This window comes from Pholcus phalangioides, unplaced genomic scaffold (assembly GCF_987345545.1).
Source record: "Pholcus phalangioides strain wild (caught in Gottingen) unplaced genomic scaffold, Ppha-v1.0 ptg000002l_1, whole genome shotgun sequence".
Classification (NCBI taxonomy): Eukaryota; Metazoa; Arthropoda; class Arachnida; order Araneae; family Pholcidae; genus Pholcus; species Pholcus phalangioides.
Genome location: NW_028301595.1, coordinates 2,023,877 through 2,044,073, shown reverse-complemented (window position 1 = coordinate 2,044,073; position 20,197 = coordinate 2,023,877). Strand labels below are relative to the sequence as shown.

Here is a 20,197-nt window from a genome sequence, read left to right as displayed (position 1 = left end):
GATATGGGTCTATAGTTTAGTAAGTTATTTGTCTCTCCTGATTTATAAATGGGGTGTACTATGCCATACTTTAAATCACTATAAATGACTCCTTCCGTTATAGATGAGTTAATTAGGTTTTTTATTACATCCACATGATAATGGGCAATTATTTTCATCATCTTAGGGGTTATTTGGTCATATCCACTTACGTTATTAGTCTTCAATTCTGATATAATCTTATCAATGTCATAATCGTTAATTTCAAAGAAGTATACGGAATTGTTAGAATTAGTCATTGTTTGGTCATCTTCACAATTACAGACTGTGTTTAATTCTATTTCTTCCAAGTTTCTTGTAACAAAGTCTTCGTTAAATTTCTTCGCTAAACCGTTATGGTTATCACAGATAGGGAGTATATTTTGCTTTGCACTTTTATTAAGTATATTCTGATTTATACATTTCCATTGCATTTTTTTGTTATTCTCGCATTTCGTAAAAGTATCTCTGATATATTCCTGTTTTATTTTTCTAATATACTTTTTCAGTTCCTTATTGTATTCTTTGTAGTCTTGCTCGTATGACATAATATTTGGGTACTTTTTGTATTTTTTGTACAATTTTTCCTTATAATTTATTTTATTTATTATTTCTTTTGTGATCCAGAAATTCATTGAAATTCATTGAAAAGGGGATTGTTTCGAAATTCATTGCAAAAGGGATTGTTTCGAAATTCATTGCAAAAGGGGATTGTTTCGAAATTCATTGCAAAAGGGATTGTTTCAAAATTCATTGCAAAAGGGATTGTTTCGAAATTCATTGCAAAAGGGATTGTTTCAAAATTCATTGCAAAAGATTGTTTCGAAATGAAATTGTTCATAAAGTGTCATTTGAAAATCTGCTGTTAGAACAAGCATTCTTAAAAAATCCGCCATTTTAAAGATATTTTTTTAAAAAGATTGTCAAAAAATTTATGTCGGAAAAGTGATTTTTTTGGAAATTATTTAATGATAAACTTTAATGAATTTATTTGAAAAATAAAAATCGTCCGAAAATAACTGTTGAAAAAGTATTTCCGCAAATTTTGCGATTGGAAATAAAAAATGTTCAAAATTCATATTTTACTGACGTATGAAACTTTCTTTTAAAAATATTTTATAATTATATAAAAACAATCAATTTTAAATGCGGAAATATTTTTAATGATTATTAAAAGTAATAATAAATTTGAAAAAAAAAAAAGCTTTAAATACTTATAAAACGACGTATAGATTGGAATGAATCTAAAATAAAATTTAAAACTGAAAATAATTGAAAAATACAATTTCGAAAAAAATTTTTAATAAAAAGAATCTCGTAATGAGATTGAAAACATTAAATGTTCATATACAAATAAAAAGTACATCAAATTATCGGAATATTGAATAGTTTTAAAAATTATTTACAGAAAGTTTTGAAAATTGAAAACAAAAGGAACTCCTTTCGGAGAAGAAAAAAATTCCTTCTAAAATAAATATAAAATCTTTTACACATTTGAATTTTTTCAAGTAAAATCAGTTTAGGACTTCGTGTTGAAATTTTAAGACATTTTCGAAAAAATTACATAAACACATAGATTTACGTAAAAGTTTGATAATTTTTTAAAACTAAAAATTATAGGGAAAAAATAAAATTGTTCAGCTATTCAAGAATACTATAAAAAAATTTTAATACAAATACAAATAAATACAAATACAACGCTACAACAGACAAAATGCCCAACGAGGTGGCTGATAAAAAGATGCCCATAAAAATATGGTTGTCATATATTTCAAAAATACAGCAACCCAATTAAAAATGCAATTAACACAAATTATAAACAATATATACACGTGATAAAATATTATACAACGCCCATAAAGAATACTTATGGTTGTCTTACTCTAAGTATGGATAGCTTCTCGATTTCCCACAACATGTTTATCGTATTTCTTTTTAAACGTGTAAATTGTGTTACAATTTACTACCTCCGGGGGTAAGCTATTCAATTTATTAACAACCCTAATAGAGAAAAATTCCATGCGACACCATAACCTTGCATTGTCCCTCACCAATCGATACTGGTGTCCCCTTGTAAAAGCAGTCGATTGGCGGTGTACTAAAAGTTCATGGTCCATCCTATCCATCCCATTGAAAATTTTGAACACTTCGATCATATCTCCTCGACACCTGCGTTCATCCAATGTAAACATATTCAAAAAATGAAATCTCTCTTCATAACTCAAGCCCTGTGTGCCAATAAGGACACGTGTAGCTCTTCTCTGCACCCCTTCAACCAAGTCTATGTCCCTCTGTAGGTATGGCCACCAAAATCTTACAGCATACTCCAGTCCAGGACGAACTAATCCTCGAAAAAGCGGAAGAATGACTTTAGGAGAACGCGAAGAGACCTTTTTGAAAATGAGGCCAAGCATTTTATTCGATTTTTTGACCACCGCTGAACAATGTTCAGAAAACCTAAGTCGCTCGTCAATGAGAATTCCCAAATCGGTGGCCCTACTTGAATCCGGGATAGTGACACCATTCAACTCGTAAGAGAACCGTGGGTTGTTCGAACCAAAATGAGCGACCATGCACTTATCTACGCTAGACGTCATGCTCCATTCATTTGCCCATGCTGCAATCCTGTTTAAGTTGGTCTGGAGCAACTCCCTATCGCTTTCATTCCCGATTACCCCCATTAGCTTCACATCATCTGCGAATTCGCTAGTAATCCCATCGATACCCGGATCGAGTTTGTCGATAAAAAGTGAAAAAAGTATGGGGCCAATGAAACTTCCCTGAGGAACTCCACTTGTGACGTCTGTCTAACCAGAGAATTCCCCGTTCACCATAACTCCTTGCGACCTATCTCTTAACCACGATTCTATCCAATTCAGCAAGTTGCCCCCAATTCCAATCTCGTGTAAAAGCTTCAAGAGTTTGCCATGTTGGACCCGATCGAATGCCTTCTGGAAATCAAGGTAAGCAACATCGACATTTTTGCTCTTACCCAAAGCCTTAGTCACGTGATCATAGAAGCAAAGGAGGTTAGTTACACATGACTTCCCCTTCCTGAACCCATGCTGATTATCCGACAATACATTATTCTCGTCTATCCATTTCACAAACTGCCTTTTGATGATAATTTCCAAAATTCTCGAGAGGGAGCTCGTCAAACTCACTGGACGATAATTTGACACCACTTCTCTACTACCCTTCTTAAATATCGGAACAACGTTAGCAAGTTTCCAATCTCTTGGGACGATACCCTCAGCAACACTACTCCTGTATATCTGTGCCACTGGCCCCAACAATTCATTAGCACATTCCCTGAGGACCCTGGGATAGATATCATCTGTTCCTGGTGCTTTGCTTGCACATACATTTCTTAGAAGATTTAGGATCAGATGATAGATTAAATATCAAAAATCATAAAAATTTAAATACTAATTAAATTTTTTAAGGTTAAAAATTTTCAAGATCACAATGAATTGTAGAAATAACTAGAAAGAATTATTAATTTTTGCAAAATATTCTATCGAAATGATTTGAATGCGATTTTTTTTTCCAGTACAGTTTTTTTAACAGCAATGCAATTGTCAGTTTCGAGAATTTCTTTGTTACGATATTATATTTAAACAAATATTTGCTAATCATTATTATTTTTCTGTCGTGTCAGTGTACATTCTTTTAGCCGACGATTACGCGATGAAGGATTTCGCCAGGCTGATGCACGAGAAACGGCTCCTGGACAAAGGGGAGTACGTGGTGATATCCGTAGAAGAGGAACTCGTCTACGACCCAAAGAAGAACCTGCAATACTTGAGGAAAGGTTCGTTTTCAACGATAAATAATCGATCAATACTCATCTAACGTAAACCAAAATGGAAACTGCCGTTAAACCGCACTAACACCAGCCACTCTTATTTTAGCTCACACTGTTAACATTTCTGCTTCGTTGTGACGCACGGGATCCGGAAAAATCGCCTCCGACGTTTTGTCCCTAAGAGGTCCTAACGTCCCTTGCGTTCCCGGTAATTTTCCCCCAAAACGTTTCGCCCCTAAGATTTGATCGCTGAAATTTTCTTTCCTCCGGACATTTCCCGCAGACTTTAACTCTGGACAGAGCCAAGAGCGTGTGTGAATGACCGTATCAATGACGGTATGAGTGACCAAGGGTGAGTCGTGAGAGACCGTATGAGTGACCAAGGGTGAGTCGAGAGAGACCGTATGAGTGACCAAGGGTGAGTCGTGAGAGAGCGTATGAGTGATCAAGGGTGAGTCGTGAGAGGCCGTATGAGTGATCAAGGGTGAGTCGTGAGAGACCGTATGAGTGATAGTATCAATGATCGTATGAGTGGCCAAGGGCGAGTCGTGGGAGACCGTATGAGTGATAGTATCAATGAACGTATGAGTGATAGTATCAATGACAGTATGAGTGATAGTATCAATGAACGTATGAGTGATAGTATCAATGACAGTATGAGTGATAGTATCAATGAACGTATGAGTGATAGTATCAATGACAGTATGAGTGATACGGTGTCGAGGAGATATGATCGAAGTGTTCAAAATTTTCAATGGGATGGATAGGATGGACCATGAACTTTTAGTACACCGCCAATCGACTGCTTTTACAAGGGGACACCAGTATCGATTGGTGAGGGACAATGCAAGGTTATGGTGTCGCAGGGAATTTTTCTCCAATAGGGTTGTTAATAAATGGAATAGCTTACCCCCGGAGGTAGTAAATTGTAACACAATTGACACGTTTAAAAAGAAATACGATAAACATGTTGGGGTAAATCGAGAAGCTATCCATTCTTAGAATAAGACAACCATAAGTATTCTTTATGGGCATTGTATAATATTTTATCATGTGTATATATTGTTTGTAATTTGTGTTAATTGCATTTTTAATTGGGTTGCTGTATTTTTGAAACATATGACAACCATATTTTTATGGGCATCTTTTTATCAGCCACCTCGTTGGGCATTTTGCCTGTTGTGGCGTTGTATTTGTATTTGTATTTGTATTTGTGATAGTATCAATGATAGTATGAGTGATAGTATCATAAACCTGCGGCACATTCCCAGATCACTTTAGTGGCCCGTGGTACATTTCACTTTAATTATGTAGTCCGCAACACATTTCCGGTTCACTTGAGTGATTTGCGGCATATTCTCACTTCAACTATGTGGGTCTGAACACATTTCCAGATCCCTTGAGTGGTCCGCGTCACGTTCTCACTTCAAATATGTGGTTCGCAGCACACCTCCGGATCCCTAAATTGATTAACGCGGCACGTGCACCAATGAAGTGACTCTGCTTTCTCGAAAAGCGGCCGAATATGTCCGGCCCGCCAAAATTTTTGCTTTTTGTCCCGTTCCTAAAAAAAGTCTGCCCATCACTGACTGCCCTAAAGGGCACAAAGAGCAGTTAATGATCTTAGATAATGATCAATTGCCCGTATTAATTTCTCATTCGCTTCGACTGATTAATCGAATAAATCGTATATCAAATGTGATTAATGTGATGTATTTGAATTATTTTCTCCCGCACATACAGAGATCGATGCTGCATACCTGAACAAGACGAACATCGATCCATTCCGTTCGGTACTGCTCATAACGCCGACTTACCCGATCAAATTGGATTGGAATCAATTCCAGGACAAAGTGACCTATTATTCCAGCGAGCCGCCTTTCTCTGTCCCATTCCACGAGGAAATCAAAGTCACGGTAAGACAATTTCCAGAGAAAATTTTACCGATACCAAGTTCAAATACAGGGTGTCCCGTAAATTCTTAAATAGTTTAAAAATTGATAAAAAAAAAATAAAAAAATTGGAGGAATCGGCATACGGTGAAACGTCGAGACAACGGTACTCGATATAACGATAAATCCCTCTGGAATGATACGTTTTCCAATCTATTGTTTAACATTGCCTGTAGATGGCGTCTTCAACCCGTGGGCCAAATGTGACCCTCTGAAGCTTTTTGCTGTTGCCTGCCGATCATTTTTAGAAAATAGCTACTTCGCATGGAAAAACGATTAAGCCCTTTCCTGACCGGTTTCTAATTTTTCTCTGCGCAGAAAATGTCGGGGGTTCTTATTTTTTCATTCCAGTCATATGTCTATGGCTAGGAATAGCAGACACTTACAGAAAATCGTACTTAATTCTTCAATTTAAAAATCTTAAACTTTTGATTCACTTATTACCTTCTTTTTGAAAAGCTCTTATTTGAATGTTTTTGCATGTAACCCCTGAATAATCTAGTTTTTAAGATGGATTATGTAACTGAACTGGAGATTATGTATCTATGTAATTAGATTATGCATCTACATATCATTATATTGCTTTGTATGAAGCCATATCGTTTGTGCAGATTTAGTTGAATGTTTACTTTTGTACAAGATTCATTGAAAGATTGGTTATTAGTGGAGATGAAGATTATAAGGAAGAAAATTCATTATTACCCCCCCCCCCCCATAGGGATTCGAACCCCGGTCTCACTCTTGCGGGATGAGTGCTCTATCATCTACGCTATGGAAACAGGTAGAATATTTCAAACCTTGGAGCGTTTATATATGTTGAAAGGCTCCGTACATGGACGGCGGCAGCAATCAACTAACAGCTCGTGAATAACATAGGCCATCAGATAGCCTATGCATATAGGAATGCCCTTGTTTTAACAAGTGGAGAGGACATTTCCATATGCATGTGGCCATCTGGTGGCCTGTCATTCACGAGTATCCAGTGAAAGAGTAATCAAGAAACAAAGTCCCAATGATCAGTGTTTAAACTGTGAAGCACCCAACCAAAAGCTGAGGAGCTTTTGAATAATCGAACAACCCCCTCCCCTCATGCTGAAGGACCTGGCACCTGGTTGGACCAATGTGACACGAAGGGCTCACACTAGCCAACAAGCCAACGAGGGAAGACATGGGTCCAGGACCTGGCGCTTGGCCACAGAGAGGAACAGGGGGCTCGGGCTCAATAAAGCTGGAAAGGACATCAGAACAGCTCATCGGAATAAATTGTATAATAGAAATATTTAAATCTATATATACATATTTTTTTTTTTTTTTAATAATGTGTTTTTATATTCAATGTTCATGTATTTTATATTTTATATGCATAATAAAGCACCCGACATCGCCCAGCCCCTCATCCGGGCAATGGCTAAAATTGACAATGGTCGATAGAGCCTGGGCGGTGCACGGAATGAAATGAAAAATGAAATGTCATTCACGAGCTATATTAGTTGATTGCTGCCGCCGTCCATGTACGGAGCCTTTCAACATATATATATACGCTCCAAGGTTGAAATGTTCTATTTGCTTCCATAGCTTAGATCATAGAGCACTCGTCCGGCAAGCGAGAGATTGGGGTTCGAGTCCCCGTGGGGGCAGTGATGAATTTTTCTTCCTTGTAATCTTCATCTCCACAAAATAACCAGTCTTTCAACGAATCTTTGTATTAACAAGTGGAGAGGACATTTTTACATGCATGTTTACTTTTGGTTAGCGCTCTCTTGGGACAGAGTTTGACACGGGCAAGTCAGGCAAGTGGTTAAATTGTAAGAAAAAAGTCGTCAAATATTGCTCTTTCCACTAAAATCTGTATTGCTGTATTCAGAACTGAGATACTTTCCAGATTCAACAGTCATTCTGTGCATTTGATATATTAAAAGGGCCGTCGTAACAATTTCCGGGTGACCCTGAACCAAAACAGTTTTCGAGGCATATAGGCTACATGTGTCGAGAGCCCAAATTCGGTATCCAAAGAGCTTTACCACCAATGTCAACATAACAATGAAAACCTTATGTAAGCGCCATAGCAGAATTGAGAAAAATTCAGAAATAAGCTTTAATCGTAGACCCGACATTCTATGGGACTCAGATTTACTTTCACGCAGCGCCGTCTGTCGGCAAAAATTTGTAATTTTTTTTTTTTCCGTACCAAAAAAAAAAAATCACAATCACCGCATTCATATACAAAAATTCTTTCAATTTTTTTTTTACTTTTTAGACTATTTACGAATTTAAGGAAACCCCTGTATCATCTCGTTAAGTAAGTTCAATCGAACGCTATGTCACCGAGACATTAAATCAAACATTTAAGAGGGAGTTCTATTGCAAGTGAAACAAACATGAGATCAAAGAAATAGAAGAGAGTAACAAAGAAGAAAAAAAGTAACGTCGAAGTAATCACGTGAAGTGCATCAACATCATGGTGGATGAGTCTCCATTAGTCGGGAGGGTCAAAGTCGTCCATCCACACATAATGTGATTCTACTTTTCTTCCTTACTTTCAGCGATTTATCTGTCTCATCTGAAGGAAAAGGTACGACTTGATACACAGTCCGAGAATAATAATGGTCTATTGTCTTTTTTTTTTTCGCACTTCGATGTCACTCGATTTAAGCGATATTTGTCCGACGTCCCTTTCCTATATTAGCCATTAAACTGCTCATAACGAACTTGCAAAGACAGGGTCCCAAGGTGTCGCTCTCAATCATCTCACCCAGAAACACATAAAAAATAATAATAATAGCGGTGGAGTGTGTAATTATTAAATCCGCGAAAAAATATTAAAAATGACGACAGTTGGCCACTCATCGCCTTTTGCGCTTCTTGGCGATATATATAAAAAAAACTTTTTCTCGTTCACTTTACACACACTGAAGTTATCTTTTTTTATATATTTCTTCTTTTTTCCTGTCTTTCTTTTTCTGTGCTGTACCTGATCAACCTCCGCGCCAAACTCGTGACGTCACTGAAGAAGGTCATCTCACCTATAGCCATTGGATATCCTGCACTAAAGAAGTTAAGATATCGCATGCGACGGACCGCCTGTTATATCCAATGATTACAGGTGAAATAACTTCTTCAGTGGCGTCACGAGCTTCGCGCGGAGTCCTTCTGCTATAGATGATACTGACCTGATCATGTGCTGTTTGAATGACGTCACTCTAGTGTTGCGAGATTTTAAATTCATTCTCGGCCTTTAGTGGCGTTAAAAATATGGTTTTTTTTTGAGTAACCCATAATAATTCCACCGCATTTTTTTTTATTTCTGTGCATATTTAACCCCTTCACACACAAGTTTTCGGCAAGAAATTTGAATTACCTCTTTATAACGAATCGGCGATAAATATGGTAACCTTGTCCTAACCTAACTGCAAGTTAGGAAAAACTAGGGTGGGGGGGAACAAAAGAAAAAGTATAACAGATAAGAGGTGGATAAGATCTTTTCTTAGAGTCTTCTTTTTCAACCCCTCACCCTACGTGTTCTTTTTCGCTCTTACATGTATACAGTAGGAAAATACATTATATGTGGGGGGGGGGGGAATTCCGTAGATAATAGGGTTGCTATATAGCTTCGCGGTGGTGAAGAGAGAGGAAAGAAAACACATCGAACTCGTTTGAATTTATTGCACTGGAGTTTGAACGTAATATTACGTCCATGATCCTCAAGAGGTTAAATTTGTTGATTTTTTTTCAAAAATTTTAAAGACGTCACCTTTTGGGACCCTTTCCTTGTAAGTAACCTGGAAGGTGAAACTGTGTTTGATTTAAAATTGGACTTAGGGGATTTTTTTAACTCTCAAGAGAGGTGAATTCGGAGAGAAAAGTCAAGTTATCTCCACCGGGAATCGAACCCAGTTCTCTTGAAATCTGGGCAAGCTTGCTATCCACATACACCACTGGAGACGTGATCAATCCAGTCGCGACTGGATAGCCCGGTTTAGGTTCGATTCCCGATGGAGATAAGTCGACTTTTCCTGCCGAATTCTTCTCGGCATAATATCCAGAAAAATTGTCTTTCCTTCATCTAGCGGGCTAAGAAACATCATCTTACTCTCGCTACTGCCGCTCCCTGGGTCCCATTTGCTTATGGGGGTTACTATGCCTCTACCTCAGTGCCTTACGCTACAGTGCGTAAATAAGGAAGGAGTGGTCAAGTCTCCACAACGTAGCAAGTGGACTGGGTTCGATTCCAGAGGCGATTATAGGATTCCAGAAGAGATTCCAACTTTACGTCCAGAGGCGTACGCAGGATGGACTATTTTGGGGAGGGCACACAAGATTTGGCAAGGGGCAGCACAAGAATATCTTCCAGAGAAATTTTGAGTTACTAACCTATGAAAAGCATTTTAAACTAACAGAAATTGATTAAAATTACATTAAAGGTGTTTTATTTTAATATTCAGTTTTTTTTTACGAAATTATTTAAAAATGCTTTCAAATTCTGATCGTCAAGTACGTGATACCCCCCCCCCCAATGTTCCTCCCTGCGTACCCCATTACCACGTCTCCACCAATTCTGACGACTAAAGTGCGGAATATCACCCTCTGCTGGAGGATTTATGTATATAATAGTTACGAATGTGTGCAATATAGGATATCACTCAGGAAAGGGGGGGGAAAGAAGCGATGTGAGGAAAAAGGTTTTCTGGAGGGGGCGATGAACACAAAAATTTGAAAAACTATGGTCTACAGTCTACACAAACTATACTTAGCTAAGCATTTAGACATCAGTGTATGCAGGTTGTCCCAAATTGTTTGCACAGCAGATATCTCTGCAACCATTGACTTTGAAAACGTACAGGTACTTACAATATATACAGAAAAAAACTGGCTGTGTCGCCGCTGTGGTGGTCGAGTGGTTATAGTGACAGACTCGCGATGCGAGGATCCGGGTTCGGACCCCACAGTGGTGGTCGGCTGAAGTTGGTTTTCTGTGGTTCCCAACTTCAAGGCGCAAATGCGAGCCGATCTCCCCGTTAAAAAGTCTCGCCACAGAGAGCAACAGTCCTACAACGATAAATCATTCAATCATAACACTTCACTCATAGTTAGAAAAACTGGTGGCAGATGGCAGCACTACACATAACAAGCATTACAGAGAAACAAAAAACTTCGCGTCAGGTTTCATTACACGTACACGCACATTCCCGCATGTACCGATTCGTTGGGGGTTCCGCGGGGGGAAGGGGTGGGAGGGGTGCATGTGTGGTGTAGCAGTAATAGGTAGGGCCTCCAAAAAATGGCTCGGGGATCCATGATGTTCTTAAGTCAGCCACCTCGTTGGGCAGTTTGCCTGTTGTGGCGTTGTATTTGTATTTGAAGAGATATTTCGGTTTAACGGAAAAAAAATGCCCTCTCAGGGACACGAACCAAGGTCTCCCGTATGCCGGACGAGGGCTCTACCTCTAAGCTATGAAAGCAGATAAGGCATTCCCTTCTCGGAGCGTACATAATGTTGAATGGCTACGTGCTATGGACGATATAGCAACATTCCACTAATAGCTCGCAAATGACATCAAGGCCACTAGATGGCGACGTATATGTACATAGAGAAAGACTTCTCTTTTGTTAATCCTACATATACGGAAAAAATGGCTGCGTGAAGAGACATTCGTGTTTTTGTGGGGGAAGAGGTGAATTTTACTTTTCTCTAAAACATGAATATGTTTTCGCACACAGCCAGTTCCCCCCCCCCCGTATATATTGCATTAACAAGGGACAGGACTTCTTTCTCTACATGCGTAGTCTTATCTCAAAATTTTTTGAGGAGTCGTATGCATAAAAGTTCCAGTTATTCAAATATAGATCCTTTTTGAAAAATAACTTGCAAAAATAAATTCATATTTTTAACTGTGATTGAAATATTAAATATATAATATCACCATGTTTTAGCAGCTTCTCACTGTATTGGCAAGTTTTCATCGGCTCAACAGTTGCTATTTTCAGGGACTGTCCATAAGCAGAATGAAGTCAACCATTTTATTTTTTCATTCACAATAAATAATGAATACATTTTTTTAACAATTCAAGAATTTTCACAACTTAAGTTCCGCAATTTGTGAACCACGCCCTCAATCATTGGTGACAAAGGCTGAGAACTTCAAAGTCAAATATCTCGTTTTAAAAATATGCAGTTTTTTTTTTGCAAACGACTCCTCAGAGCCGCATTTACATTTCACTGGATGGAAATTTCAGCACACGGGGTGTACACAAAAAGTTAATTTTTCTATCCTTTTATGTATAGGCCTACCATCCCTTTTAAAATTTGAGACACTTTGAACAACCGCATGCAATTTAAAAACTTTTCGTGATTGAAAGTGTTTCTAAAGTCAACTTTTGCAGGGAAATCCGCCGTAAAAACCATTTGTATAATCACAGTTTACGTGCGTCATTGGTAGCTGAAATCGGAACAAAAACGCTTTCCTTTTGGTTCTCTATATCTCGGGATCCAGATATAGATATTCCGTATGGCAAATGCCATGATAATGACCGAAGAACATTTAATACATGAAAAAAAACAAGACAAAATCTAATCACACGACTAGGTATGGATACAGTGAACATTGAAGGACCGGACAATCCCGCTTCACATCTCAAGGAGATAGCGAAGCGTATCCGAAAGATAGGTGCATCCTAGGTATGGATGCAACAGAATCGAAACTTTGTCGTCTCGATATTACTTTCCAAACATCTAGCTGCAGCTGTTTATAATTTGGGCAGGTTTGATAGTGTTTCTTCACAGTGTCTCAAATGTGCTCAGTATCCGAATCAGCATAAGCTGAAGAAAAACGAACTGGTCTTCACCGAGAATCGAATCCCGGTCCTCTTGTGACCCGGGTGAAAACCCGGTATCCACACTCGTCGTGAGAGACACGACTCAGCTTTAAGGCCCATTCACACGCGTCAAATAATTTAGTAAAGTGATCAAGTTGCTAAGTAGATTTGTCGTCAAGTACTAAAATCTGTTACAACGTAAGTAATCAAGTAAGTAATCTACTCATTGAATAATTAGAGGCCACGTCCAGTGTTTCATGCGCTTGCTTAACCGAAAAAATATTAACCTGATTCTATTAAACTTTGCTACTTGACAACTTAAGGACTGAACTCGAGCAAACTGTGCCTTTAACGTCTCTATTTCTGTCTGTCTGCATAAATTTTAAAGTGCATTTAAAGAGTATGAAAAATTTTTGAAATTTAGTTAGAGGCCGTTCAAGTATTACGTAAGCAAATTTTTAGCCATTTTTGACCCCCTTTCCCCCCCCCCTTGTCAGCAAAATTTCGTCATCAGCTCTGCCCCTCTGAATCCTAACTAATATTTTCATAAAGCGTGGTTGATGACGTAAGCATTATCCAAACCCCCCTTCCCCCTTGTTATCAAAAGTCAGCAAATCGGAAATCCTCCCCCTTCCACTATCGATGATCACGTAGTACTTAACACTAATAAATTATTTGCCACGTATAAAGGGGTCTTTGCCTACAGCAGCAGAATCTTGAAACTTCGAGGTTCCTGTTTATCCGAGGCGTTGGAATTGTTCAAAAAAAATTCCATTTGAAAACCTTTTTCTTTTCCGCCAAGCACGTGTTTTGTCCCATTTTTCTCACGAATGTGAGTGATTTCAGTTGGAAAGAGATCTTGATCCCTGGACTGGAGTCTCTGGCGGAGATCTCCAGGCCCCTCTATAGCAAAATTTATAGTGCAAAAAAATTTAACATCGGGACCCCCTCCCTAGGAACTGCAACGCCTTCAGCCTCCCTTAAACTAGAGTCTATGGGGTGTTGGCAGTTGTGTAATGAATAATAAGGGCAAAATGGGTAGGAATAGGAAAGTTTGTTCAAATTCAAAATAATAACGCATTTTAATTTTCTTTTCCTATGATCTATGTCACAGGTACCCGTGTACGCCGGTATGCTGTACGACGCTATAATGATTTACGCCAGAGCCGCGACTGAAGTACTGGAGAAGAACATATCGCTGTATAATGGTACAGCCATCTTCGAACATATTGCATCGAGAAAATATGACAGTAAGTGTAAACTTCTTTTGAAAACTTCAAATCTTTAATTTGGTAGGACCGACCAGGGCTATATAGTAAGGTATATAGCCCTGAGATATTCAACCATAGAAAAAGGTGTTATTAACCGCTTTAAGCGATCACGAACGTAATATTGTATCCAAGCGCCAGTGGAATAAATTCAAACGAATTCTCTGTGTTTTCTTTCCCCTCTCTTCACCATCGCGAATCTTTATAGTAACCCTATCAACTGAAGTTGCTTTTTCTTTCTATTCTCCTGTTAATGACTTTTTTCTCCGCGCATGAGACACGAAGGTTGAGGGTGAAAAGTGTCTAAAAAACTATCTAATCTGCCTTCGCTAGTCTTGCGACCCCATTCACATAGTCTTGCGAACGAGGATCGCCTTGAGAAAGATGTTCCCATTGGAGTTGAACAAAGGGTCCCCCCTCATTGCTATTCCTGCTTTTCACAGTGGAAATCGTTCACTTGTTTACATTCGGATGTAAGGAATTTTGTGGACAGAGATTTGAATTATGTATTGCTTATGAAAAAAAAAAAAGTTTTTGTAGTAATTCCGTTATTGTGTTCAGGAAAACTATATAGCAAATAAACAATTAAAATGACCCAAAGGTGAATCTCTCGCGGCCCAGCACGATCGATGGCACGGCCCGGCGGTTGAGAAAAACTGTCATAGGGGATATAAACTGGTCATCCAGAGGGTTCGGGCCATGGTGGAAGAGCGATGCAACGTCCGGAGCACGAAGCACCGAAAGACCACCAGCGGGCAAGAGGACAAAGTTGAGTTTACATGGGCAGGTGCATACGCACGTCGCCAGCAGGCCTCGAAGGGGGCCCACGAATAACTATAGACACACATATATATATATACGGTATATATAAGAGAGAGATATAAACATATATACAAAGTTGTATACACAAACATATAAACACTCATATATATAATTTATACAAGACAGGCGATATTGTCCATTGACAGCAACGGGAATCAAGGCAAGTTCCCTTTGATTAGGACACAAAGACACCGTGAGACAACTCCAAAATATCTCATCTCATGTCAGAGGATCAGTCTGAGTCTGATGAAGGGTTGTTATTTGCTTGTGAGGGAACCGAAACATTCGTACTTTGGCACTGTTTCGTGATGTGATTTTGTCTTCGCGCGTTTGAAATGATGTACCTAATAAGGCGATTAATTCTGGAGTGTTTTCTCAGTAACTGTAGCTTCCAAGTGGTATAATTCTGTGGCGTAGTAGAGCCAAAGTGAAACTCCTTGGTATACTCGCATGCTGTAGCATAGTGAAAGAGTTCCCTACACATTTACACACGCTACATCGTGGGGACCCGGGTTCAAGCCCCACCGTCGCTACAGTGGTGGTCGGCTGAAGTTGGGTTTTCTGTGGTTCCACACTTCGAGGCGCAAATGCGAGCCGATCTCCTCGTTAAAAAGTCTCGCCACATAGAGCAACAGGCCTACAAACAGTACAAGTATTCAGTCATTACATTTCACTCGCCTCACTTCTGAAACATAGATGGCAGCACTGAAAAATCAGACACAACACTAGATACGTAGTCTGACTGTCAGGTACACACATTACACTTCTGGCACAACTCACTAGGTATTAAATTGCCCATAGATGGCGATAGACCTGAGTTGTGCTTGTTTGAAGGGGGAAAAAGGGTCTTTTAGAAACTTCACAAATTCTGGTTTTTTTTCAGACTTGGCGCATTTTTTTTCCCCATAATCAATTATCCACCACAACTCGAAAACGGTTTCAGATAGGACACGGCTTGTGGGGTGTTCCATGATCCACTTATTAATCTCTTAGGCGAAATCGGATTCACACTGAAGAAAAGTCCACAGGAATCCGCAGCACAAAACCGATTTTTAGGTGTGGTTAGCGCACAACGCGGGCGATTTTAAGAATCTATTTTTTCCACATTCCAAAACCGGTTTTGTTTTGGCTGCTGAATTCTACGGAGCTTTGCACAGTACAATCTAAATCCATACTTGAATCATTTTATCTCATTGCTAAATATATATTCAGTCATAATTAACTCAATATTAATTTAGGCTCATTATTAGCATGAAAATAAAATTTAATCGCAACATTGTTTACCATTAATTATGCTTGATTTCTCGCAAGTAATTATTCACTTATGAAAAGAATTCTAACAAAAATCAGACAAAACCGGATTAATGGGAATTGTGCTATTACTGCTTTTAATGTTCATTCCACTATCCTTCGAATTGTTGTAGAGAATTTAATACTGAAATGATCATTCAGATAAGTTGTTGCAAAAAATGTCTGTCGGAAAATTCAATGTGGGAAGTTTTTTTCCAGAAAATCGTTGTGTGTTTGAATAGAGCATTATTTGAAAGCTCAATGCTCTAAAAATGCTTTGTTAAAAAATATCGTATGTAAAAAAAGCGTTGTGAAGTATTGTCGAAAATAAAACATTATTTGACAATTCATTGTCAAAAAAAATATATTTTTGAGAAAATATTACTTTAAAATAAATTGTTGAGCACAAATTATTAGAAAATGAATTGTTCAGAAAATGTTATTTAAATATGAAAAGTGAGAAAAATATTAGAAATCAATTGTTGAGAAAAACATATTTGAAATCCAACTGTTGAGAAAATATTATTCAAATATCAAATAGTTAAGAAAATATTATTCAAAAATCGATTGTTGACAAAATATTATTCAAATATCAAATAGTTAAGAAAATATTATTCAAAAATCGGTTGTTGACAAAATATTATTCAAAAACCGATTGTTGACAAAATATTATTCAAAAACCGATTGTTGACAAAATATTATTCAAAAACCGATTGTTGACAAAATATTATTCAAAAACCGATTGTTGACAAAATATTATTAATGTGTGTGTGTTATTATTTATTATTATTATTATATTATTAATTAGTGCGTGTGTGTGTGTGTGTGTGTGTGTGTGTGTGTGTGTGTGTGTGTGTGTGTGTGTGTGTGTGTGTGAAAAACTAAATGGAAATAAATTTTTGCGAATAAATTATATATTTAAAAATTCATTCTTGAGAACAATTATTTCAAAAAAAATTGTTTGTGTGTGTGTGCGCGCGCGCTAATAAAAAAAATCATTGGAGAATCACAATTCTTTAAAACATTATTAAAAGATTAATTGTTCAGGAAACATTCAAAGATAAAAAAAAAAAAAAATTATTGGAAGATCAGTTTTTTGTGTGTGTTGAGAAAATATTATTGGTAAACCAATTATTTAGAAAATATAATTGATAAATCCTCCTTTTTTAAGAAAAAGTTTCTGGAAAATCAGTCGGAGAAAAAAAAAATTAGTAAAAAACCAATTGTTGAGATAAAATTATTTAAAAATCACTCATTGAGAAAAATTATTGAAAAATGTGAATTGTTAAAAGAAAAAACCCCCATTACACTTTCTTCTGTCACTAAACTTTTCTAAAAAAATGCATTGTTCGAAAAATCGTGATTGTAAAATCATGTGATCAAAATGTCTTTGTTTAAAAACCCGTATTAAAAAATTAATCTTTTGAAATTCTAAAATCAATAAATAATATGTAGAAGGTGCTTCAAAACTTTAAAAAAACTTCAAAACACAAATTTACCGTAGTGTTGACCGGAGATAATATGAAAATGAACTGTATAATTAAGTATATAAAATGTTTTACTATAAAAAAAAATCTGTTGTTACCATTGTTGAAAATGTGAACTCGCCAAAAAAAACTTCAGTGAGATAATTATAATTTTCGAATAATTATCGACTCTTTATAACGTCAAGTACACAATTATTAACATTTAATTTTTACATCAAATTAAAAATTTTACGAATAAAAAAATTCACAAAAACATAATTTTTACTTAATTTCCTAGAATAATTGGATTCAATAAAGGAGAAAAATCCAATAAAACAATAATAATCGGAAAACGTCATGAAAAGTTATCATCGAGTAATTATCCCTAATTGAATTCGAATTGGAAACAAATTTTTCACATTCAATTTAATTTATTTTTAAAAATTTAATTCAAAGCTTTTAACGCGTAAGGTAGTGTTAATTCATCAACATCGAATAGATCGTGTTTGTTAAGTACCGATGAAACAAAAATTAACAAATTTCAGTGGATAAATTGTTAAGTAATTTAAGAGAGTTGCGTAATTTACAGAATTAATTTTCAGTTGAATTCCTAATGAATTCCTTATTTATTTCCGGGTTCGAAATGCTCTCAAATAAATAGTATTTTATGTTCTCAATTTATCCAAAATATCCTCGTAATTATCGCTTAAGCGAAATCTAATTGATTTTTTATTGTGTTTACGGCGTCTTGTCAATTCGAATTTCAAGTATTTAAATTAAATATTTTTGACTATGTATTGGCGGTGATTTACTCAGATATTCGAAACTCTTTGAAACATCGGTAGATGCCTTTTATATTTAAAGCTTTCGCCTATTCGAATTTTTACGAAAACGTTTGTATAGATGTAATGTAAGAGGTGACAGGGATGCACCGACGAAGGTCTACCACGTTAACGATAGTATTGTGTGCGTATGTGTTTTTACGGAAAATGCACCGCCAATAATTCATCGCCACGCAGTTCATCGGCATCAAATGCACTATATCACCATCATACATTTCTTCGACAGAAAATTTACTGCCAACAATTCACTACTTGAAAATTCACCGCCGCACTGTTCATCGACGGAAAATTCACGCCAACAATTCATCACCATGAAGTTCATCGACAGAATTTTTTTTTTCACAGTCAACAATTCACTACTTGAAAATTTATCACCACACATTTCTTCGAAGGAAAACTCACTGCCAGCAATTCATCACCATGCAGTTCATCGACGGAAAAATTCACTGCCAATAATTCAAAATGCCGGAAATACCACCACATATTCAATCGACGAAAAATACTCCGCCAAGCAGTTCATCGACGGACATTTCACCACACACAATTCGCTACGGAAAATTCACCACCACACATTTCATCGACAGAAAATTCACCACTACGTGGTTCATTTGCTGCCCGCCACGCAGATCATCGCGAGGAAAATTCACCGAAAGAAAAACTCCTTGTTTCGTGAATTTTTCTTTTATGAATTGCGTCACGGTAAATTCTTTTATCGGTCAGTTGCATGTGGTAAATTTTTCTTTCGGTGAATTTTTATTTTATTATCATCGTGAAGGTGAATTTTTCCGTTTGGTGATTTCCGAGGCTGTGAATTTTCCGGATTCCGTTTTGCTATTTTTTATCTTCGAAACTATAAAATCAGTGGTTTTCGTTTTTTTTAACTAGTGAATATTTTTTCCCTTTTGATAATGGTAGACCGAGCTCAATATTTGCACTTCCAAGTCGAAAAACCACATAAAACCAACGCAAAAAAAATTACAATATTCTGCACTTTGGCAACTGAATAAATGAAACAATGAAATACTTCAATAAAACATAGGATATTTCGATAAATACTGTAACATATATCAAAAGGAAAAAAATCCTGGCACACATTCATCCGCTTTAACTTGAATTCAAAAATAATTCTCCAATTTCAAATACGAGAGATGTATTAGAAGATGGAATCGGAAACATTTTCGGGATGAAAAACAGGAAGAACATGAACCTTTTTGTAAAATTTCTTTTGACATGAAAAAGAAAAAAAGTTTTTTTTAACTCTTCTTTGATGTTAAAAAGTGCAAAAAATACAAGAAAAATTTTGCTTTTGAGAGTAAATTGAAAATATTCTTGGCAAGAAAAATATCAAAAGGCGTTTTTTTTTTTTCGTTTGTGGATAAAAAAATGTGCGAATTAATTTCAGCAAATGATGTTTCGAACTTTTGCATTTTTTTGAAAAAAAATCCATTTCTTTTTTAAATTTGAAAATTGAGATTAGAAGAGACATTTTCAAGTAGTATCTAATATTCGTTTTGAAAAACAACGATTCTTCTTTTTTCCTCAGACTAACAGTGTGTAGCAGAGGCTTTGGAGCCGCGACTCAAAATTAACAAGTGACCCATTAGTCTTTTTATAATTTTAAAATTCTTATTAAATATTTCCAATAAAAAATATGTTTATTTTTTTTTTTCGAAATTAATGAAACTAGTCCTAGGCGTGATAACAGATGGGGCCAACGGGGCCTGAGCCTAGGTTCCCCCCGAATTAAACGGGAGGCTCAAATTTATTGAAAGCTTCCACTAGTTTTGGAATTTATATCACTAATTGTAGAACAATTTCTCTGATTTTCAAGTATTTTTCATTAATTTTAGAATTGTTTTTCCTCCATTCCGGAATCCTTTTCCATCAATAATGGAATTGTTGTTCTTTCTCTCTCCCC

The 20,197-nt window shown here is 36.7% G+C and overlaps 1 protein-coding gene across 2 annotated transcripts in view; it reads left to right on the top strand.

Annotated features, from left to right (window-relative positions):
• LOC149089052 (guanylate cyclase 32E-like) overlaps positions 1-20,197 on the top strand; it is a 270,710-nt gene that overhangs the window by 175,143 nt on the left and 75,370 nt on the right. For both annotated transcript variants that reach the window (XM_089236936.1, XM_089236943.1), the window contains 3 exons: positions 3,680-3,832; positions 5,570-5,742; positions 13,706-13,841. In XM_089236936.1, the coding sequence (XP_089093062.1) occupies positions 3,680-3,832; positions 5,570-5,742; positions 13,706-13,841 (462 nt within the window). The remainder of the gene's footprint in view (positions 1-3,679; positions 3,833-5,569; positions 5,743-13,705; positions 13,842-20,197) is intronic.